General features: G+C 45.3%; 1 protein-coding gene across 5 annotated transcripts in view; it reads right to left on the reverse strand.

Moving 5' to 3' along the window:
- The window catches only part of vps4a (vacuolar protein sorting 4 homolog A), a 46,049-nt gene that overhangs the window by 20,362 nt on the left and 722 nt on the right, over positions 1-24,965 (reverse strand). For 2 of the 5 annotated variants that reach the window (XM_079681182.1, XM_079681183.1), the window contains exons 2-6: positions 24,772-24,883; positions 24,535-24,679; positions 24,395-24,456; positions 21,810-21,929; positions 9,443-9,599 (exon numbers count right to left, since the gene is read on the reverse strand). In XM_079681182.1, coding sequence (XP_079537308.1) covers positions 9,443-9,599; positions 21,810-21,929; positions 24,395-24,456; positions 24,535-24,679; positions 24,772-24,883 — 596 coding nt within the window. Of the gene's footprint in view, positions 1-1,016; positions 4,277-9,442; positions 9,600-9,763; positions 9,913-21,809; positions 21,930-24,394; positions 24,457-24,534; positions 24,680-24,771; positions 24,884-24,965 lie in introns of those variants that run through there. The other 3 variants (XM_079681180.1, XR_013808195.1, XM_079681181.1) reach the window with 3 other exon arrangements.

Consider the following 24,965-nt stretch of genomic DNA (forward strand, 5'->3'; position numbering starts at 1 on the left):
TTGATTGACTGGAATGACATAGGTGTTTGTAGCATGTCTCGCTGAAGTTGTCTATCTCTAGGCATAGTTCTTAATGCTTGCATTTCGGCTAATCGTTTGTGTTCCTCCAGCAGCTGATTTGATTGAATCGTGAGCATTCTTACTCCATATTCCAATTCTTGGAGACTTCTTTCTGTGGGGACTCCTTCCAATTCCAATACTCCTCCCGAAATACCAAAAGTTGGGGCTTGTATTGAGGGTTGAAGGAGAGTTTTATTATCTGAAATGTAGGGAGGAGGTTCTTCAACCAAGTTAGGATAAAGCTTTGGAGTTTGGATTACTGGTTCTTCCATTTTTTTTTTTTCTTCTTCTTCTGCTTGCGAATTTGCTTCTTTGGCGACGCACATGTTTGGCATCCCACGAGCAGAATACTTTAAATGGAGCATCAGACTTGTAACTTGTGCTTTCCTTATTTCGGCTTTGTTCATAGCAATCTTTGCAGGTCCATACCAAGAGGGTTGTCCGGCTTTGATCCATGCTTGTTGTTCTCGCAGGTATTCTCCATTTTCATGGTCAATTACTGCTTTTCTATGGGCTTTCGTTGGTGCTGGTTGATCATCAGCTGGATACAGTCCTCTTGTTTGCCATTGTTCCAACAGTTTCTCCATTTGGTTCCATGTTTTTTGTCTAAGATTTGGAGCTGTTATGGCATCTGATCTGATTTTTACCCTTTCCTTGATATCTGCAGTTGAGCCTGGCCCTGCGTCTAGTCTCAACTTAGTTTGTTTTGGTGACATGTTCTCTAATTATTTATTAACCTATCAAAGATGAAGCACTAATCTTCTGACTAGCACCTTCGTTGCTGTTCGTCCGAACTTTAATTTTTTTTTTTTTTTTTTTTTTTTTTCTTGCTCAAGGTTTTATTATTTTTATAGATTTTTTTTTTTTTTTAAGTTTAAGGTAAAATATTAATAAAGTTAATTAATATATAAAAAATAAGCAAAATTAAAATATGAAATGTTAAAATAAAGTTGTACCGTGTATGGTTTTCCATCCATCCATCCATCTTCTCCCGCTTATCCGTGGTCGGGTCGCGGAGGTAGCAGTTCCAGCAGAGAGCCCCAAACTTTCTTTTCCCTGGCCACATCAACCAGCTCTGACTGGGGGATCCCAAGGCGCTCCCAGGCCAGAGAAGAGATATAATCCCTCCATCTGGTTCTAGGTCTACCCCTTGGTCTCTTCCCAGCTGGACGTGCCTGGAACACCTCCCTAGGGAGGCGCCCAGGTGGCATCCTAACTAGGTGCCCGAACCACCTCAACTGGCTCCTTTCGACGCGAAGGAGGAGCGGTTCAACTCCGAGTCCCTCCCGGATGACCGAACTTCTCACCTTATCCCTAAGGGAGACACCAGCCACCCTGCGGAGAAAACCCATCTCGGCCGCTTGTACCCGCGATCTCGTTCTTTCGGTCATGACCCATCCTTCATGACCATAGGTGAGGGTAGGAACGAAAATGGCCCGGTAGACAGAGAGCTTTGCCTTTTGGCTCAGCTCCCTTTTCGTCACAACGGTGCGGTAAAGAGACTGCAGTACCGCTCCCGCTGCTCCGATTCTCCGACCCATCTCACGCTCCATTGTTCCCTCACTCGAGAACAAGACCCCGAGATACTTGAACTCCTTCACTTGGGGTAAGGACTCATTCCCTACTTGGAGTGGACAGTCCATCGGTTTCCTGCTGAGAACCATGGCCTCAGATTTGGAGGTGCTGATCCTCATCCCAGCCGCTTCACACTCGGTTGCGAACCGATCCAGTGAGTGCTGAAGGTCGCAGACCGATGAAGCCATCAGAACCACATCATCTGCAAAAAGCAGTGGTGCAATCCTTAGTCCACCGAACTGCAGACCCCCTCCCCCACGACTACGCCTCGAAATCCGATCCATGTATATTACAAACAGGATTGGTGACAAAGCGCAGCCCTGGCGGAGGCCAACCCTCACCTGAAATGGGTCCGACTTACTGCCGAGGACCCGGACACAGCTCTCGCTTTGGGAGTACAGAGATTGGATGGCCCTGAGTAGAGACCCCCTCACCCCATACTCCCGCAGCACCTCCCACAGTGACTCCCTTGGAACCCGGTCATATGCCTTCTCCAAGTCTACAAAACACATGTAGACTGGATAAGCATACTCCCAGGCACCCTCCAGGATCCTTGCGAGAGTAAAAAGCTGATCCGTCGTTCCACGACCAGGACGGAATCCGCATTGTTCCTCCTCAATCTGAGGTTCGACAATCGGCCTGACCCTCCTTTCGAGTACCTTAGAGTAAACTTTCCCGGGGAGGCTGAGTAGTGTGATGCCTCGGTAATTGGCACACACCCTCTGATCCCCCTTTTTGAAAAGGGGAACCACCACTCCGGTCTGCCACTCCTTCGGTACTGTTTCCGACTTCCACGCAACGTTGATGAGACGTGTCAACCATGACAGTCCCTCAACACCCAGAGCCTTCAGCATTTCTGGGCGGATCTCATCCACCCCCGGGGCTTTGCCACTGTGAAGTTGTTCGACGATCTCAGTGACCTCCCCCCGGGAGATTGGTGTCGATCCCCCTTCATACTCCAGCTCTGCCTCTAACATAGAGGGCGGAGTTGTCGGGTTCAGGAGTTCCTCAAAGTGCTCCTTCCAACGCCCTAACACTCCATCAGTTGAGGTCAACAACGTCCCATCCTTACTGTACACAGCTTGGATGGTTCCCTGCTTCCCCCTCCTGAGGTGTCGGACAGTTTTCCAGAACAACTTTGGTGCCGCCCGAAAGTCTTTTTCCATGTCTTCTCCGAACTTCTCCCACACCCGCTGCTTTGCCTCGGCCACGGCTGAGGCTGCTGCCCTTCGGGCCTGTCGGTACCTTGCAACTGCCTCGGGAGTCCCCCTCCTTCTTCAGTCGGACGGCTTCCCTGACCACCGGTGTCCACCAGGAGGTTCGAGGGTTACCGCCCCTTGAGGCACCTAGGACCTTGAGACCACAGCTCACCGCCGCGGCTTCGGCAATAGAGGCTTTGAACACCGACCACTCTGGTTCAATGTCCCCAACCTCCACAGGAATGCCCGAAAAGCTCCGCCGGAGGTGTGAGTTGAAGGCCTCCTGAACTTGGGCCTCCTCCAGACGTTCCCAGTTCACCCGAACTACACGTTTGGGCTTACCAGGTCTATCCAAAGGTTTCCCCCGCCACTCGACCCAACTCACCACCAGATGGTGATCAGTTGACAACTCCGCCCCTCTCTTTACCCGAGTGTCCAAAACGGCCTCAGGTCCGATGATACGATAACCAAATCGATCATGGACCTTCTGCCTAGGGTGCTCTGGTACCACGTACACTTATGAGCATCCTTATGTTCGAACATGGTGTTTGTTATGGCCAATCCATGACTAGCACAGAAGTCCAGTAACAAACCACCACTCCGGTTCAGATCAGGGGGGCCGTTCCTCCCAATCACTCCCCTCCAAGTGTCTCCATCATTGCCCACATGTGCGTTGAAGTCTCCCAGCAAGATTAAAGAGTCCCCTTCAGGAGCCCCATACAGGACTCTTTCCAGGGTCTCCAAGAAGGCCGTATACTCTGAACTGCTGTTGGGTGCATAAGCACACACAACAGTCAGAGTTTTCCCCCCCATAACCCGCAGGCGTAGGGAGGCAACCCTCTCGTCCACTGGGGTAGACTCCAACAACGAAGCACCCAACCGGGGACTTGTGAGTATCCCCACACCCGCCCGGCGCCTCACACCTTGAGCAACTCCGGAGAAGAATAGAGTCCAACCCCTATCCAGAAGTAAGGTTCCAGAGCCGACGCTGTGCGTAGAGGTGAGCCCAACCAGATCCAACTGGTAACGCTCCACCTCCCGCACAAGCTCCGACTCCTTCCCCCCCAGAGAGGTGACGTTCCACGTCCCCAAAGCCAGCTTCTGTCGCCCGGGTCTGGTCCGTCGAGACCCTCTGCCTTCACTGCCACCCTTCTGGCAGCGCACCCGACCCCATTGCTGTTTCCCGTAGGTGGTGGGCCCGCGGGACGGAGAAGCGGAGGTGTTGCCCACGTTGCCTTTTCGGGCTGTGCCCGGCCGGGCTCCGTGGCAAGCCCGGCCACCAGACGCTCGCCGACGAGTCCTCCTTCTGGGCCTGGCTCCAGAAGGGGACCCCGGGCTTCCTCCGGGCCGGGTATCCTCACTTCGTGTGTCGTCTTTCATGAGGTCTTTTGAACCAATCTTAGTCTGGCCCCTTGCCTGAGACCAATTTGCCATGGGAGACCCTACCAGGAACACAAGGTTCCAGACAACACAGCCCCCAGGTTCATCAGGGCACACAAACCTCTCTACCACGGTAAGGTGCTGGTTCTTCAGAGAGGCGTGTATGGTTTTGACTTTGAAATATGAATTTGGTTCAAAATCACAATGTTATGGTGTTTCCCTATTTGGGTAATAATTCTTTACTACCACCAGAGTGCGCTATTTTAAATTCCAGCTTAATCCACTAGGGAATAGCTGTTTCAAAACTGACTCGTTTTTAACAAAGGAGAAACTTAGTTTCCTCAAAAATATCTTTAAAATAGGAATTTACACTATGGTTAAACAACACAACACATAACCGCCAAAACACATTTGCAAAGAAGAATATTCACAATGTTATGGTGTTTCCGCTATTTGGGTAATAATTCTGTACTACCACCAGAGTGCGCTATTTTAAATTCCAGCTTAATCCACTAGGGAATAGCTGTTTCAAAACTGACTCGTTTTTAACAAAGGAGAAACTTAGTTTCCTCAAAAATATCTTTAAAATAGGAATTTACACTATGGTTAAACAACACAACACATAACCGCCAAAACACATTTGCAAAGAAGAATATTCACAATGTTATGGTGTTTCCGCTATTTGGGTAATAATTCTGTACTACCACCAGAGTGCGCTATTTTAAATTCCAGCTTAATCCACTAGGGAATAGCTGTTTCAAAACTGACTCGTTTTTAACAAAGGAGAAACTTAGTTTCCTCAAAAATATCTTTAAAATAGGAATTTACACTATGGTTAAACAACACAGCACATAACCGCCAAAACACATTTACCAGCAGAAGTACTTCCAATAGTTCTAACTCTAACAAGAAGTATGATGTTCTTTAGAAGATGGAATGCCTAGCCTCAGTGTGTTAAAGCAAACAGAGTACTTCAATTAGCATTTCATGAAATGGTGACTGCCGTGTGGCTCACCGTGAACATGAGGTCAAGACAAAATGGCAACTGGTTTTCCAACCTTTGACCTGAAGAACAAAGGGATTTGAGAAAACACCTGGAGTTGAAATTGGTGAGGTGATATTTTGTCTAGTAAATTCAACACACAACACTGTAGTTTAAAATAACATTTCCATTTAGTTTACAATGATAAATGGGCCTCATACCCTTACGTCATAGCCCTCTACCCATGTACGTAAATGTTTTGACTTTAAGAGCCAGTATGGTCATCTCTTCTGTTTAAACACGCTATTTATGGGACAAATAGGACGCTAAGCAAACACAATTAGAAGAATATCGTCTATCTAACGCACGAATGTCGCACTTCCTGCCGTAATCCACAACGCAATGTCTTGAAAAACAGAATGGTGTAACCACTGAGAGCTTCAAACTACTCAGGCCTTTTCCTTGAAATAGGACTTTTTTAAAACAGCCTCACGCTGTTGTTACACAAAACACTCACTCCAATAACCTTAGCTTCAAACTTTGGCTGTGTCTTTGCCTCAAGCAGTCCCGACTGCTTAATGGCCTAAAACCATTCACGTAAAACGCCACAAAAGACACATATAGTGATTGGCCTCTAGCCGACATGTACTAACAGACAAACGAATAGCATGCAGGGTTAAATAGAAAAAAGAAATTGAACTCACCCTGCCTGTAACAAAGCAACGCCACGTGGTATGCTACCAATATTTATCAATTTAGGCTTGTTTTAACTTAAATTGCACAGCTATTTTCAGGATCCGCTGGCCGCCGTCAAACACACAGAACTAACATTGTCCTACATTAACTATTGAAGAATTCGATATAACAGGTTTCTCCATACCTAGTTGATTTGAGCTCTCTGTGTGCTGAACGGATGCCAGCGGGTCCAGCAAGCAGCCTGCTGTAGTCTCTCCCGGTTTTGCGAGATCCTGGCTAGCTCGCCAATTGTTAAATGTGTTCTTTATTCTCGCGTCCAGGAGAGAAGCTTTAAAATGAGACTAAATGGAGTCTCTGAAAAGATTCAAATGGGATACTTTAATTAAAAAAAGGCGCGGTAGTGTTACAGACAGAATATTGTTCCGGCAGAAAACAGCTGTGCTCTGGTTCTCCTGAGCAAGAAGAAGACCGCGGATCTCTCCTCCGGCGCTGCTATATATATCCTCTGCTGGCTCCTCCCCGCCAGCCGGCTCACCTCGTCTCCAATGTCCGTTATTGCATTTAAACAGAGGATAGGTTCTTTTCACATTCAATATATGCTTAACACGCCGTTTCTCCTCATATTCTCTTTCATCACTTTTCATTTAACACATTCTAAACGCTGTAATCAATACTCTAAACAATACTTCTCGGCTCGTTTGGTTTCCGGTCATTCCGGATGTTGCCACATGCTACTCTCGTCTGTAAACAATAATGTATTCAAATAAACTGTACTTTCATTTAATATTCAACATGGTAGTATCTCGACATCTATCGTTGTAGTGTTAAATCAGTAGGTTTCGGTTTTCACCACACCAAGTCATTTCGCTTCTCAATTCATCTCTAGGAAATCGTATATTAGCCACATGCTACATGCTAACCGTAGATGAAGGATTTTCAGAATAAAAGCTTAACTGCTTTGTGCACTAGAATTTCTGGTTTTTCAGTATAAAAGAGCGTTTAAACTGACGGTATGTTTAAGCTACATTATAGCATCAAAACATTGATTTTAATTTCTAACAGACCTCAGTTCTGAGTTGAGAGGGTGTTTGGTCAAACACAAACGTTTTGGCACTTTTAATGAGCGCCACGGTCTCTGAACAAATGAGACACACTGGTTCTGTGCTCCCAGTGGGCAGGATGAACATGAATGAGTCCACTCAGGGTTCAAAGCTCTGTTTTCAATGTCCACTTTCCTCTTCTTGGAGAGCGCCATGTGTCATTATTTGTCTCTCCTGTCTGCCGCTAACACGCCTGTTCACTCTCCTCTCCCTGTATCGCTAATTATTCTCTTCACACTTTCCTCTCCGCTTCTCTCTGCCGCGATCTCATCTCTTCTTCTGTGTTTCTCTCCCTGTATCGCTCACTCGTCTCTTTCGCCCCCTGTCGGCAGCGGTTCAAATAGAATCACCCCGTCAAAATTGAAATCCCCTATTAATGTATTGATTATTGGTCCGATTATTGACCCGGACCGCGGTCCGCCTGTTGCCGACCCCTGTACTACAGCGTCTCCAGCGGTTCGACCTGTCTCGTATGGACATACACATTTCTGGTGCCTATTGCGGTGTGTTTCCGTTATCGTCCTTGTGTGGCTGCGGCCTAAGTGAGTCAAAGAGGTGATGAGTGTTCCTCTTCACCTTGTCTTTGAGCAGGTTCACTACATCATATCACATCATGTTATTCAGCTGACGCTCTTATCCGAAGCAACTTGCACATCAATACTTTAGACATGTCTACGGGAGCTTTGGGGTTCATCATCTTGCATAAGGACACTTCAACATGTGGACTGGAGGGGCGACTGTGTCTCAGGATTTAAATGGGTGTCTACCAATCAGAGCGTCAAGGGTTCCATCCCCAGTCCTTGCAGTCAACATGTCAAAGTGTCCCTATCCCATAAACTGAACCCAAATTGATTTCATAGTTAACCAGTGGCGAGCCGTCAGGGCCCTCTAGGCCAGTGGTTCCCAACCTGGGGGGCGCGCACCAAGATCGCAGGGGGTGCGCCAGGCTTCAGATGATTTGAGGCCAAATATCATATTTAGATTTTTTTTTTTTATCTTTTTTTTTTTACATATAATTGTAACGCAATACATGATTGTCGCTAAAAGCCTTGTCTCTACATTACAATAAAAATATAAAAAATAATTGATTAATTAATTTGAATACAAATTCAAGTTAGTAGTTATTAAAGGCATAAAAAGACAGCAATGTATAATTCTTTCTTTAATAGAAATGTTTCTTCTGCCCGTAAATTGTCCAAACCAGGCTTTTCTGGATAAGCGCATTTTTAAAAACATAATCATTGTCCATGCCGGTTTCAGTTGGATTATTTGTCACAATTGCTCCGATCAGATCGGTCTCCTCCATTTTGTAGATTATTTACGACTTTTGAATCCACATAAACACATCGGCAAAATCCGGCTTACTTTGAGCATGTGTTTTAAACAGTTTAATCCCTTTGTGAATTGTTTCCACTTGCGCCGTCCTTTAATTTCTTCATACAGCGGGAATCCAAATGAATTAATCCTGAGTCCAATAACCATCAAAGTCACTCCAATAATGCTCCTTAATTACACTATCATCCTCCTTTAACAAAATACTTCACATTCCTCCAGTTTGTGACAGTAGTTGTAGCATTTTGGAGACTTTTTAACTTTAATTATCGTTGGGTGCGTTACTGCATTACATTATGTGATCCAACTGAACCGAATCTGCCTGCGGATGTAACTTACAGGCGAATACAGTGATGTCCTCTCACAGCACCATGGAAAAGTGAAAGTGACCAGAGAGGAGGGATGATTGGTTAACACGGGGTAACATTTCAGGGTAAGCCAATCAGAGACAGAGTTGTGCGGGTCTTGCCTTATGGGGAAAATATACAGACACACAAACACTTGCAAACACACATACACGGCAACGCCCACCACCAGCACACACACACACAATGGCAGATGCAAGTATCAGCGAGAGCAGAAGCGCATTTACAACTTGGAGATATAACCACTATTTTCAATTTGTGGGGATAAAGGACACAACAAATATTACGGTCAAATGTAAACTGTGTGCAGGACAGAAAGCATTGTCCACTTGGTTGTTGAGGCTACAATAAAGATGCCTGTCAAAATGTCTAAACATATCTTTTGTGTTTTATTGTTCCACTACATTTCATAATGATAATTGCTACAATGATGGGGAGTTGTCTTTTGTCTTACTGTGCCACAGAACAACACAAAAACTTTGACATGACAATTTTTATTGTGATTATTTTTTAAAGTAAAGTAACGTGTTACTAGTTACTTTTATAATTTAGTAACTAATAAAGTAACTAGTTACTTTTGAGAGCAGTAACTATAACTAGTTACTTTTTAAAAGTAACTTGCCCAACACTGGTTGTGTGTAACTGGTTTGAGAGCAGTGGGCTGAAAACACAACCCGTCTCTATAATAAAGTTGTCTTTCCCAGGTTAGAGTACATCTTCAGACTACAGACCCCTGCCCAGGAAGAGACGTACTTCTCACTCTCTCCCAGCCACTTGGACATGAGGTCTGAGGAGGAGACGGAGAAGAAGGTGGAGTTGTTGGCCTCTGTGGCCCCAGCCTTAGCCAGGTACGACTTCCCCGTGCCTGGGGGGCCGAACAACAGGATGCCTCTCCACGGGGTCCGCTTGCCTGAGATCAGAAAACATGTTGGTCATGAGAGGGAACTATCTAACAGAGGTAATAGGCGCGTTCTCACCGGATTACTTTTCCCCATACTTTTCCTGTTTAGTTCCGTTAGTAGCCCTTATGTCGCGTTCACACCAAAAAGAATACTTAGTGCCGGGAACTTTTACCTCCATTTTTAGTGCCTGCTGAGAGGTGGTACTCTCCTGGGGGGAAAAATGTGTCCCAATTCTGAGTGGTTGGGTCCCAGCAGCTTCTACTGAAGCCAGTCCCCAACTCCGGGGACTTTGGCAGTATACGACGTGAAGTTGTTTGCGGCCTGCCAGTAAAACCAAAGCAGAAGAAGACAAAGTGACGCCAGCGGCTCATTTGCGTAATCTTCCCTCAGGGAACTTGTTCCTGTGTGAACGCGATCGGCTCTTAGTTCCATAGGGGAACTAAGTGCTGGGAACTAAGTAAGGCAAAGTACTTGGTGTGAACACGGCAAAATACTATTTGACAGCCTTGAAGAACATCTAAAGTGAATTACATAATTCTAATACATAAGCTGATATCCTCTGATCTGCTCTGATATTAATGTTCATTTTTTTATGTAATAACTTTGCCATCCTTCTCACCTTTTGGATCATTGTATGTGTCAGTTGGCGCGTTCACACCGGAGTACTTTTCCCACAATAGTTCATCAGAATATATTTGCGTTCACACCAAAAAGCCCCCTGAACTAAATTAGTTCATCAGAACCATTTTTACCCCCTTTTCAGCCCCTGCTAGAGAGCAGGGACTTTCGTGGGAGAAAAAGGTTCGTATTTCTGATTGGCTGGGCGGAATGCAAACCACGCCCCGTAGATCTCTGAAAAAGTTTTGGAAGCCGCCATTGTATTTGCTCGCATTAAAAGCTCAGCGCAGCGCACAAACGAAGAGATTACTTTTGTGAAAGCAGTTATGGCAACACCAAATAAATAAGCGGAGCGGTGGAGTGATGATGATGTGTCGGCTCTTCTGGAGATTTACTTGGACGACGCGATCCAGAGACTTCTACTGAAGGCATGTACAGTACGACTGTATTTCGGTAAAGTTAGCGGCCATGGGAATCGTCCACAGCGCTAAATCATGCCGGGACAAAATAATCCCTACATCTGGGACAGTCAATTTTGTATTATTATTATATATACGTATGTGCCACTGTTGTTAATACTGGCACATAACTTTGCACTAAGGTGTGTCTGCTGCTGAGCCTACCTATTATTGTTATTATATATATATATTGCCAATGTTATTATATTGTTTTGATACTACTGACACTTATTGATCTGCTGCTGATAAATAAAAGAGAACCTACATGGCGATTAAACAGATCCTGTATCTTGCTTATTTCTCCTCTGACACTTTATCTGTAACTGTAATGTTGTCTGTTGACTGTGGTAAATAAAAGAGAGAACCAAAAGCACTGTACAAAAGATCAGCTTTATTGTCAATTTACAATTGACATGCTGTTCAGATGCTTCATAAGGGCTGTGCGCGTGTCAACTCCATCATGTCTGAGGTCGGAAGGTAAACAGACGCATCATATACAGCGGAAGTGGAAGTTTTTCTTCTTCTCTCGTTTTTTTGGCGGATTGCAACTTTAAGGTGCATACCGCCATAGATATATATAAACACTAGATGGCTCAAGGGGGAGTCGCCAGCATTGGTCACCGGCGGCCATCTTGCCACAGTCAACAGCTACTGCTACAGCTGTTGTAAGGTGAGTGATCTGCACAGAAATACTCTTAACTTGCTGAAATCTTGACTGATTTACAAACGGTTTGGTTTATTATAAACATTATTAGCATGGCTATGATACAGGAGACAACAAGACATGAAAATAAAGAGTTAATTATATAATTATAAGTATGCAGTATCATAACTACATCTTTGATGTTTATAACAAACCAAACCGTTTGAAAATTGGTTGAAAATTTAGCAATCTACGGTTATTTCAATAGTGCACCATAGACATAATGTTATGAGTGCTGCCTGTGGCAATATGGCCGCCATGTGGCAACGTCGGTCTCCATTGCCCAGCAGCGCGGGTGAGTCATCTAGTGTTTATATATATCTATGCACAGGGGCGTAGCATGAAATTATGGGCCCCATGAAAGAATCTATTTGTGGGCCCCCGCACGCTAAAAAAGATTTGGCCATTTATTTATTGATGAAAACCCATAATATGGTTTTTACCTATACATTCGGATCAGCAGTTCAGCACCTGAACTGTTGGTGGGTGAGCCTAGTAAAGGATGTCGCATTGCGTTCATCTTCAATGAATGGACCAATGCAATAGTCTACCAAAGAACCTTGAGTCGCACTAGCTAGGCATATTTTCCCCTATTCTTGTGACAATGTTTTCTGATACTCAACATACAAAAGCTGTTACTTGTCCTGTCTCTCTGTAATCCCATCTCCAACACAAATAGTCTACTCAAGCACACTATTAGGTTGACAGACACTTACATTTTGATTTGCCCTGTAGAATACAATCATTCCCTGCTTGGATATACCTTTTACGAAGCAGATTTTGAACTGTCGCGGGCAGAGCACTAGCTTTTTTGCTGTAGCGGCCGGGTTGCTGCCTTTCTCAGCAGAGTGCTAAAGACCTACCTGTTACACGCGCAAGTAATTCGAGGAGGCGCGAGTGACAAGTGTTGAGCTATTGGTGGGGACAATTCAGGATTCTTGGATACTGGTGGGGTCATGACCTTGCGTCCACCCCCTAAACGACACGATGAAACCCAACCTCGAAAACCCTGTTGAAGTTAATGAACTGTAATGGACTGCAAGAAATCAACATGCACTGACTATCAACTTTATCTTCTTTCTATTTAATTGAAAATTACACCCAATACAGGAATGAACAAACTAAAAATCTCAACATTCTTTGATTATTAAATTAAGATTTGAACAACACAAGGACAAAAGTATAAATTAACTGAAGATTTGAACACAACTATAAAACAATAAACTCTCAGGACATGAACACACTTACAGCAAACAAGGAAAAATGTAGTGCTAGAGGACTATGCATCAGATAGTAATTGTTCACAATGTGGGCTGTAGCCTGTCAGCTAGGGAAACATCCCACAATCCTGTCATAGACTGGATTTTTATCCCTAAATCCCGAACGCCAATCGCCGGACCTTCTTGGTGACAAAATCTTTTACGAGCTCTTTGAAATCAAGTGACAGAGCCAGCTTGTTTTCAATCGATAACATTGCAAGTCTGTTCAACCTCTCTTGCGACATGGTAGATCTTAAATAGCTCTTGATAAGTTTCAACTTACTAAATGATCTTTCACCACCAGCTACGGTAACTGGGAGCGTCAAGAAAACGTCTCCAAAAATGCTCTGGAGTTCCATCTTGTATATTGCATTCAGTAGATCAAGAGAGCTACAATCAGGGGGGAAAGTGGCAGAAAATATTTTATTGAGATGCCTTATCTCACTCTCAAACTGATCTGTGAGATCCTGTGAGTATTTCTCCCTCAGTGGCTGACACACAGAAGCCATGACACTGTCACTCAACTTCCCAATTTTAAGTATGGCAGCAAATTCTTCAACAATATTTGCTGTTGTTTGGAACCGAGTGTCCAAGTCACTTATGATCTGGTCCATGGCAGTGAAAAACTCAGTGTTACGGAATGTTGTTTCTGGCCTATCCTCCTGACCTGTTCCTTCAGCAGTTTCATCATGAAACCTCTTCCTCCTCCTCTCACGGCAAAGTTCTTTTTTGAAATGAGGCGGAATCTCCATTTCCTTAGCTACCATTGATGCCTCAGACAGAATAGCATCCCATCCATTTCTGAGAGTCTGCATCTCATCTCTTAGTGCAGCAACATTACCTGCCTCCACCTCTATTGAGATTTTCCCTGACTGGAGTATCACATTTCTGTCATCAATAGATTGCAATACTTTCACCCAAATTGTGAGAAGGACCAACAGCTTCAGATCTGGCCTCACCTGTGAGACTGCATGAGCTCAGTATGGTAGCAAGGGCTTCAATGACACCAGGTAGGTGCTTTGCTACAGGTTTCACAGCATCAATTCTCGCACTCCAGCGAGTGTCAGATAGCCTATGTACAGAGCAACCTGTTTTCTTTTTGTATATCGACCAACGAGATGGACTGGCACTTACAAATGTTTAGAGGCGGTTAATGTAACCAAAAAAGTTGGACACTTCAGGGCTCGATTCTGCAGCATGCACGCCTACCAGATTCAACGTGTGGGAGGCACAAGGTGAGAAAGTAGCAAGATTATTATTTTTCAGTATTTGGGCTTGGACTCCCTTGATTTTCCCTGACATATTCGCCCCATTATCATACCCTTGCCCCCTGCAATCACTAATGTCTATCCCTAGATCCAGAAGCACACTCTCCATCATGCCTGCTATTTCACATCCTGTTTTTCCCGTTGAAATCTTTGAATTCAATAAATCTTTCAGTGATCTCCCATTCGCCTGTGTCTTCATTATAATGTAGATATCTTATGAGCACAGCATTTTGCTCCGTGTGGGAAATGTCAGGCGTTGCATCACAAATGATTCCATAGTATATGACATCCTCCCTTCCCGTCAGAATGGTTTTTAAAACCTTTCCCCCACACAATTCAATAAACTCGTTCTGGATGTCTGGGCTCAGATAATGAGTTAGCTGGCTTCCTTTTTTGGATGTCCTGGTTTTGTTTAAGTGGTCTTTCAAGAGTGGATTATATCGTGACAAAAGTTCTAGCGTACCTACAAAATTTCCATTGTGGACATCGCCCAAAGCATGCGTTTTACCTCGGAAAGCTAAATTCCTCGTTGCCAAGTGCAGAGTGACATCAAGGAGTCTCTGCAAGATAGCTTTGTTTTTCTCAATTTCAGACTGTAGATCTCTCTGCAACTGATGATCAACGCCATATGCAGTCATAACCAAACACTGTAGGTGTTTCCATAGCAAATAACAGTCCCTGTGATTCCTAATTGTTTCATGGCTTGGGAATTTATAATACATGCGACGCCACTCGACGTCACACATCTTGTATCCCTGGTCACTACTCAAAGCACTAAGATAGGGTGTCACACTCCTAGGCTCATGTTACGTTGGTAGTTTTGTATGTTTAGGTTCTGTCACGTTCTATGTCTAGGTTTGGGTGTTTTGCTGTTTTCCCTGTCATGTTTTCCTCCTGTTTATTGTCTGGTCCTTTTCCCTGTGTTTTTTTTCTCCTGTCGTTAGTTTCCCTGGTGTGTCTAATTGTCTGATTATGTTCACCTGTGGCCGCTGTGTTTCCTCCTCCCTCCTCACCTGTGTCTTGTTGTGTGATTAGTCTTTTGTGTATTTAAGTTCTGGGTTTTCTGTCTGTCTTTGTCGGTTTGTCTTGTGTCATGACTAGTTCTTCGGTGAGTGTTCTGTTTTGTCTTTGTTTATATCATATAGCCTTGAAATAAAGGAGTTTTTTCAGTTTATATCTGCATTTGGGTCCTGCTTCCTTCACAAACCGTAACAGAACAAACCAACCAAAAATATGGACCCAGCGGATATGGAAGATTTTGAGTTAGATCTGTCCGATCTAGACTTTTCCCTTCAATGCTCTCATGCCGAGTGGAAAGGAACTTATTCTAGGAAGGAAAAAGAGGCTATTCTCGAGAGAGCACGAATGAAGGTGGCCGGAATGCCTTGGTTGAGAAGTTCGTTGCCGGATTGGTTACAGCTTTTCACAAGTTGTCCTGAGGACTGGTCCGACACTTCTAACCCTTTCCTCGGATCCGACTACGGTCCTGTTGGAGGTCCACGGAGTCTCCAAAGAGCCTCTAGGAGACGCAGGGCCAGGATTCCAGCCCGTGCTCCAACAGCCATGATCCCGGTGTGGGATTCCCAACCTGGCACCATATACCTCGGTGGGATCCTTCTGAAGACAACCCATGCTTCTGCCCCAGTTCCTGCTCCTGTCCAGGAGTCGTATGCTGGAACTCGTCTGGCTTATGGAGGTCCACGGAGCCTTCAGGCGGCTGCTAAGAGAAGGAGTCGCAAAGCCAAGCTAGCAGTCCGAGCCCCAAGAGCCATGCCTCCATGCTCCAGTACCGGCCCACGGAGCTTTGCTTCCATACTCCATTACCTGGCTTACACAGCCGGGGTCCAGGCTTCCGCTCTGCGCCCAACAGCCATGGTTCCGGCTCCAGTGCCGGACCCAGCAGCCATGGTTCCGTGCTCCAGTACCATCCCACATAGCCATGGTACCGTGCTCCAGTATCATTCCACACAGCCATGGATCCGTGTTCCGGTTCCTTGCCCAGCAGCCATGGTTCCGGCTCCAGTGCCGGCCCCAGCAGCCATGGTCCCTGCTCCAGAACCGGACCTTACAGCCATGTTTCCGGCTCCAAAACCGGCCCACACAGCCATGATCCAGGCTTCAGCTCCGGACCTTACAGCCATGTTTCCGGCTCCAGAACCAGACCATACAGCCATGTTTCCGGCTCCAGTAACGGCCCCAGCAGTCATGTTTCCGGCTCCAGAACCGGACCTTACAGCCATGTTTCCAGCTCCAGAACCGGACCTTACAGCCATGGTTCTGGCTTCAGTACCGGCCCCAGTACCCATGGTTCCAACTCCAGTTTCGGCTCCGGGACTGGCTTACTGGCCATCGCCAGCTCCCCGAGTCCTGTCAGCATACCGGCCGACTCCAGCTCCTCGTCTCCAGTTGGCTGTTCAGCCGACGCCAGCTCCCCGAGTCCTGTCGACATACCGGCCGACTCCAGCACCCCGTCTCCTGTTGGCTGTTCAGCCGACGCCAGCTCCTCCAGTAATGTCGGCAAACCGACCGACTCCAGCACCTCGTCTCCTGCTGGCTCTCCAACTCACGCCAGCTCCCCGAGTCCTGTCGGCATACCGGCCGACTCCAGCACCTCGTCTCCTGCTGGCTCTCCAGCCGACTCCAGCTCCTCGTGTTCTGTTAGCGAAACAACAGTCTCAAGTCTCTTCTCAAGTACCCTCTCGAGTCAGCTCTCGAGTCCCGATTCAAGACACTTCTCAAGTATCCTCTCGAGTTGCCTCTCAAGTCACCTCTCGAGTTCCCTATCGAGTCCCCTCTCGAGTCACCTCTCAAGACACTTCTCAAGTCACCTCTCGAGTTCCCTCTCGAGTCACCTCTCGAGTCCCCTCTCGAGTCTCCTCTGGAGATCCCTCTCGAGTCTCCTCTCGAGTCTCTTCTCAAGTCCCCTCTCGAGTCTCCTCTGGAGATCCCTATCGAGTCCCCTCTCGAGTCACCTCTCGAGTTCCCATTCAAGACACTTCTCAAGTCACTTCTCAAGTCACCTCTCAAGTTCCCTCTCGAGTCCCCTCTCGAGTCTCCTCTGGAGTTCCCTCTCGAGTCTCCTCTCGAGTCCCCTCTCGAGTTCCCATTCAAGACACTTCTAAAGTCACCTCTCGAGTTCCCTCTCGAGTTCCCTCTCGAGTCCCCTCTCAAGTCCCCTCTCAAGTCCCCTCTCGAGTCTCTTCTCAAGTCCCCTCTCGAGTGACCTCTCGAGTTCCCATTCAAGACACTTCTCAAGTCACCTCTCGAGTTCCCTCTCAAGTCACTTCTCGAGTCACCTCTCGAGTCTCCTCTTGAGTTTCCTCTCGAGTTTCCTCTCAAGTCTCCGTTCAAGTTCCCGCTCAAGATTCCTCTTAAGCCATCTCTCAAGTCAACTCTCAAGTTTCCGCTCAAGTCTCCACTCAAGTCCCTACTCTTGTGCCGTTGGAGGTTCCGCTGGGGGTCCTGCCAACCTTAAGTCTTGTGCCGTTGGAGGCCCCGCCGACTACTCTTCTGCCGGGGGTCCTGCCAACCCTATGTCCTGTGCCGTTGGAGGCCCCGCCGACTACTCTTCTGCCGGGGGTCCTGCCAACTCCATGTCCTGTGCCGTTGGAGGCCCCGCCAACTACTCTCCTGTCGGGGGTCCTGCCAGCCCTATGTCCTCTGCCACTGGAGGGCCCGCCGACTACTCTTCTGCCGTGGGTCCTGCCAGCCCTATGTCCTGTGCCATTGGAGGCCCCGCCGACCACTCTTCTGCCGGGGGTCCTGCCAGCCCTATGTCCTGTGCTGTTGGAGACCCCGCCGACTACTCTTCTGCCGGGGGTCCTGCCGGTCCTGTGTCCTGTCCCGTTGGAGGTCCCGCCGACTACTTTTCTACCCGGGGCCCTGCCAATCCCATGTCCTGTTTCGTTGGAGGCCTCGACATCACCTGTATCGCCGGGGGTCCTGCCAACACCGGTTCCTGTCCGGTCAACACCGGCTCCTGCCCGGTCCCCTGAGAGCTGTGGTCTTCGCCCCTCCTTGAACTCTGCCTTGCCCCCGGGCCGTCCGCCCGAGTTCCCCTTTTTGAACTCTGCCTTGCCCCCGGGCCGTCCGCCCGAGACCCGTCCTCCGGACCCCCTCCACCCACCCTGCTGGACTTTGTTGTTTGGAACGTCTGGGATCCGTCCCTTGAGGGGGGGGGGTTCTGTCACACTCCTAGGCTCATGTCACGTTGGTAGTTTTGTATGTTTAGGTTCTGTCACGTTCTATGTCCAGGTTTGGGTGTTTTGCTGTTTTCCCTGTCATGTTTTCCTCCTGTTTATTGTCTGGTCCTTTTTCCTGTGTTTTTTTTCTCCTGTCGTTAGTTTCCCTGGTGTGTCTAATTGTCTGATTATGTTCACCTGTGGCCCCTGTGTTTCCTCCTCCCTCCTCACCTATGTCTTGTTGTGTGATTAGTCTTTTGTGTATTTAAGTTCTGGGTTTTCTGTATCTCTTTGTCGGTTCGTCTTGTGTCATGACTAGTTCTTCGGTGAGTGTTCTGTTTTGTCTTTGTTTATATCATATAGCCTTGAAATAAAGGAGTTTTTTCAGTTTATATCTGCATTTGGGTCCTGCTTCCTTCACAAACCGTAACAGAGGGTATTTTTTGCTCCTTGGAGAAAATAACATATGGTATGCAGAACAGTGCATTTGCACTTTCACTGTGAATCAACCAGTCCCTTTTCACTTTTCCCCTACCCTTATCTGCTTTGGTGTATTTCAAGTAATCTGGAAATCTCTTTCCCTTTGAATCATGTGGAAATTCTTGATCTGTTTCTCGCATTGCTAATTTCTTTACAATAGCTGCCCTGTCCTTGTCACTCATCCTAGCTGGGAACAACCCTGGGTCAAGTGATAGCAGATCTTCTACCTCAGACACCACTACAGGTGGCTCAGTATCTGTGGCATCCTGTGTCGTAGCCTCACTTTGTCCCCGACATTGACTGTCCATAGCTGCTTCCTCCTCATCTGTGCTGCTTTCATGGTCCTCGACCTCTTCTTGTACTGGTACGTCTGCCTCTTCACCTCTGCTCTCCTCGTTGGCTGCCTTGCTCGAGGGCCCTGGCTCTAGAGTATCCATAGTGTACATCATTTATAAAATGCCCTATAATAGTAATAACACAATACAGCTCGAGCTATCTCTTAATTGTTATAATAATAATAATCATTTGTATAGATATTTTCCAATTGCTCAAATCTAGCTATAGCTACTGTAACAACCTCAATTTAATGTGCCAGTGCTCAATGGTTTTGCAATTACTGGAAGAACTAGAGTAACTAAATGTGAATATTACCTAAAGTTGTATTCAATGCATGGTAAGCATGTTTAAAATATGTTTGTTAACCCCAAGCCCTGCTGCTTTACCTCCCTCTCCTTCAACTGGGAGCTGGCCTGAGGGAAGGGGTACTGATCCTGAAGCCGCATCTGTGCATTAGAGCAGATGTGATTAGCATGTAACATTATACAGGTTAGGTTAGCTAGCCATAGCAAAAGGGCATAGCTGCTGGATACAAATTCACTGGGCTCATCTACACTCATCTAATTTTTGATAGCAACAGGTAGCCAACGTCAGCCACAAAATGTTGGCCAAGCTGTTATGGGCTTCAAAACAAGTTCTGTGAATAAATACCTTTCTTGTGAAAATACCTGGGGACTAGCTGTCGACCTCTTTTATTATTTTCCTCTTGCTGACGTTTTTTCTTTAGTTTCTGAGCTCCTGATTCATGAGCTGTAGAGGACATTTTCCTGTCAGTCTGTTCAAGCTGCAAGCTGCTGGTGCACTGCTGTGACGCTATAGTTATAGTTGAAAGTGGGGGTGCAAGATTAGAAACTGGCAGGCAAGGGGTGGTTTGGAGTGGGTCAGGCACGACCACCTCCATGGCAGAATTTTTTTAATTTAATGAACACCTGTACGTGCAATTTCCTGCAATATAGAGCACAGAACTGTCTTAAAATCCTATGGGATCCTAAAGGATTCCTATAGGGTTCCAAAAACGTATAGAGATTCCTATAGCATTTTTTGACTAGGGATGTTATCCTACACTTTAAGCTGTCTGATATCCCATTACCTGTAACTCTTGGGTCTCTTTCTCAATTCCTCTGCCTCCTCCCTGAGTCTGCACAGTCACCACATCATTCTACATTAAGGAGAGCAATACACTTATGAATACACTGAACTGGGTTGAATACATGATTTTTTCTTTTTTCTGCCATGTTCTACCTGGTTGGTTGGCTGGCCACACACACACACACACACACACACACACACACACACACACACACACACACACACACACACACACACACACACACACACACACACACACACACACACACACACACACACACACACACACACACACACACACACACACACACACACACACACACACACACACACACACACACACACACACACACACACACACACACACACACACAGTGTGCAGGTTAGTTACAGTAGGAGATGGGCTTCTATCATATTATCTTCTATAATTCATTCTTTTATTTTCATTTCAGGTAGTTGAACCTTAAGATAATTGAAGGCTGACATCTGTAAATGCAGATAAATATAAGTACTTTATTCTTATTTTATTCTCATTATCATTATTTTCTTTCCAATGAAATGAAATCAGAAAATAAGTGGTATATGATGGAAAATATGAAAGTCAATGCATGAAGGAAAATGGACTTCGGAAATCAGTTTTTAATTTTTAATTTACTTTTATGTAAAAGTCTTGTCGAATGTAATGTTTTATCTTTTGTGTGGACCCCAGGAAGACTAGTTGTTGTCATGCAACAGCTAATGGGGATCCTAATAAACCCAAACTCTAATGGGCTTCGATCTACCAGGTAGCTAGCTAGTCAAACACACACACTGGTTGATGTTACTAGCTAGCTAGCAAACGTCAGCTAACCGCTAGCTAACATAAAGAGTGACCTGTAATTCAATGCAGCGAAAATGAAGAGAAGGTGATGATTATACATGTGTTTTTTTGTATTGAGTGGTAGAAGTAAAGACATGTCTAACATATTCTTTGTTTGAGCAACTTACTGATAAGGTCTGCCACCAATGACAGACTGGTCGCGGTGATTTACACTCAGCCTACCTGCATCAGGACTGCTGTGGGTGGGAGGCAGTTGGTCAAACCATTGTGAGCGAAATGCGGGGGGGTCACAATCTTTGGAAACTTAAAAACTCGCTATTAAGTGTCTATAATCAGCACAAGTTCTTTCATTGCGTATTATTAATTCGATTGAAATTACATACTTATGTTTACAGTGATATATTGGGGGGGACATATCATATTTTTCATATGATCAAAAAGTGGGGGTGCAAAAGCACACGTTTGCTCCCCCAAGGTCAATTGTGGGGATGCACCTGCTCCGCTTGCTCCATTGCTCAGGCGCCCATACCATGCAATGAATGAAGGGAGGGGTGCTCATTCTATCAAACAGAGTAACAAGCACCTGTTTGTTTCTTTTGTGACGTTTTTTTTTAATACAGGCAATTATACTTTTGAGTCATCTACATTAACTTACTTTAGGATAATAATAAAACCATATTAATAAAAAGATAATAATAGTGTTCTCTGGGCCCCCCCCCCCCCAGTGCTGGGCTCTTGGAATCATCCTAACCTCCCCCCCCCAGCTACACCCCATACCGCCACCTACTGTACTCGCCGTTAAGTTGTTTGCGGCCTGCCAGTAAACTCAAAGCAGAAGAAGAAGAAGTGACGTCAGCGGCTTCATTTGCTTAATCCACCCCCAGGAAATCATTGCGGTGTGAACGCGATCTGCTTTAGTTAATCAGAACTAAAAGAGTTCTCATGAACTGAGTTCTCATTAACTATTGTGGGAAAAGAACTTGGTGTGAACGCCCCTAGTGTGTACCTGTGAAGAGGTGAGGGAACTTGATGGGCAGGATGACAGCTTCCTTCAGAGCCTCCTTGGCTTCCTCCAGTCCAGCCACGTCGCTCCACCTGACGTTGGGCTTCTCCATGACGATGGCCCCTGCACACAGGAGACAGAAACTCTTTAGAGGTAAACTTACACTAGTTGCTGTCTAACATGGAAGTTTTTTGGTATCAGAGAACAATCTATGGAGCTAAATACTGGCCAAAAGTTTTTATCATTTGAAAAAATAAAGATAATCTGAAAGTTTTGATCCTGAACTTTTAAAAATAAGATGATGTATCCAAACTAATAATAAGTGTATGAAAAGTTTTTCAGTTTGAATATTATTTTTGATTTAGTTTAGTAATTATTTGGAATAAACTGTATTCTTTCACATTTCCCTTTTTTTATAGATTCTATTTCTTTAGTTCTTCTTATTTTCAGCTGCAGATTTTATACTTTCAGATTCAGAACTATTATTTCATATTTTCAAATGTAATTCTTCAGTTTCAGATGGCTTTTATCTTTAGATCGTATTTCTTAACTTTCAGACTTTTGGCCCAGATGTGTTATTGGGAGGCGGGCTTTAACTGCGGGGTTAAGGGGTTTGAATCACGAGTGACAGCAAATTAAAGCTGAAGCCCTTTCTCAGCCATGTTGCCTTCAGGGATGGTAGGAACTAGTGAGATCTTTTGGTTCGTACTAGGAAACAATCATGGTATAAAAGCAATAAATTGTTCATATTTCGATAGTTGTGTAAGAGCATCAAAGAGCATCCATATGGATTCAACAAGTTAGCTTGCACTTCCTGTTTGAACAGAAACTTTTCTTCACAGCATGTTAAAGTGTAGGAGTTCATTTTAGATTTCGGGAAGTTGCTTGTGTAATACACTTCGAAATCTGAACTTAGGAAAAAACATTGAGTGCTCATCTGTAATAGCTTTTTCCTTACCTTAATTACCATGGTTACCAAACATTAATGTGAGGTCTCTGCATGTTAAAGTCTCTTTAAAAAGGCTCCTGTCATAATATGACTTCAAAACTGCAATTAACTCCAGAATGCTTATAATAAATCTGTATTTTTTTTTTACAAAGAAGAAGAGGATTTTGCTTTGGAATATAAATAAATAAATACACACAAATATATGTCATCAACACTCAAGAAACACTGTTTGGTTATTAAATTAAACAAATAACCATATTGTATCAGTGTAATTGAAAGTAACTTCTATAAGAACCTCTCATAACGATAGTTACGGCTGTAACTACGGTTCTAAGAGTCCTGGATGACCGCCAGAGGCGGTGCTTTAGCACTGGATATGTCCATCGCACGCATGCGTAGTTCGAGTACGTAATAACAACAAAGTCACCTGTGACCCACGTGACGACGGCTACATAGGCCGGCGTCATTAGCGGATCGGCTCCCAGAATCTTCTCGCGAGCACACAAGAATTCTGAGTGACAGGAAACTCTGGCGGTCATCCGGGACTCATAGAACGATAGTTACAGCCGTAACTATCGTTCTATTTCGTCCCTACTGACCGCCAGAGGCGGTGCTTTAGCACTGGATGACCTATACCAACCATGTCATGAAAAATCCAAGCCCTTGCTCACTACTGGAAGCAGCGGAGCTCGGCAAAAGGACCACGCCCAAAGAATGGGGAGTGGCGACATTAACCTGATAACTGGAGAATGTGCCAGAAGATGTCCACGACGCGCAGATGGTCTCCAGGGGCACCACTCTCAGGGCAGCCCAAGATGTTGAGATGCTCCTTGTAGAGTGGCATCTCAGCCCTGATGGCAGGGGGCGGCCACTGGCCCCGTAGGCATGTGAGATGGTATCGACAACTCAGTGGGGCAGCCGATGGTTAGAGGGCATAACCTCCTTTAGTGCCGCCATGGCAAAATCAAGAGTTGCTCCTACTGCCGTATACAGGCAGTAGTCTCGATATACGCCCTTTGTTCACCCACAGGGCACCCACAGGGCACAGCAACTTCGACGTGCCGTTCTCCTGAATGTCAAAGCGTGCCAGCTGGGCAGGCTGATTGAAGTGGGTTTGTGGAAGCATTAATCATTAATATTGTATGCTGAAAAGCAAATATATATATATTACAGCACGATTCTTTGTTGAATAGATTTGAGTGGTTCAAAATTTCGGGTCGCGATCTATTGACAAAGGAAAAAGTGGGTCCAGAGGCCTGACCAGTTGAGAACCACTGCTCTAGACCAACCCACTCTGTTTTTATGTTACAATTTCTTATTATAAAATATTGATCATGTTTATAATGTTTTACTTTCCCAATTCGATTTTATAAATGTGTTTTAATGTTGTATGTATTCTTTTTTAATTGGATTTCATTATGTTTAGTTGTTGAGCACATTTTGGAAATATTAAATGCACACTATCATAAAACAAAGAAAATGTGTGAACTACATCTGAAAAAACTACAAAATATATATCCCTAAAGTATATTTCAATTGTATCAGTGCACTACGCTGATACAATATCATATATGGTTGTCAAACATCTTATGAACTGGCTTTTCTGAGAGGAATATTTGCAGCCTTCACATTTACTCACCCATCAGTTGCTCTTGCAGCTTCTTCTTCTCTGGATTCTCCCCCTCGCTGTCACTATCACTCCTACAGACACACAGAGGTGAATCAAACACAGTGGATCACACAGATTTGAACATGTTTCAGGGCAGGAAGCATACACACTTGTCATTGCTCTGAGCCTCCTTGACGGGCTTCTTGCTCTGCTTGTCTTTATTCTTCAGATAGTCTTTGAGTTTCTCCGCTCGGTCCAGGTACTGCATACACTTTGCTCGTATGCTCTCCTTTGCCTTGTCACTGTGGGCCTCATCTGAGGAAATGACAACAATAATGTGAATGAAACATTGTAACAACAGAAGGGTATCAAGCCAATTAAAGTGTTCTTCCGGCTGCTTTACTCACATTTGATGGCATGTAGGAAATATTCCACAGCATGCTGGTACAGTCGCAAGGCCTCCTCATAATTCTTCGCCTTGTCTTCCTCTGTGGCTTTGGTCACAAGATCAATCGCTTTCTGGAACAGATGGACAGAAATACAGTCAAAGGACAGATGTAGGCCTCACATGGGTTGGGGTGGACACATAAATAAAGGAAAG

Source organism: Notothenia rossii (assembly GCF_949606895.1).
Source record: "Notothenia rossii genome assembly, chromosome: 5".
NCBI lineage: Eukaryota > Metazoa > Chordata > Actinopteri > Perciformes > Nototheniidae > Notothenia > Notothenia rossii.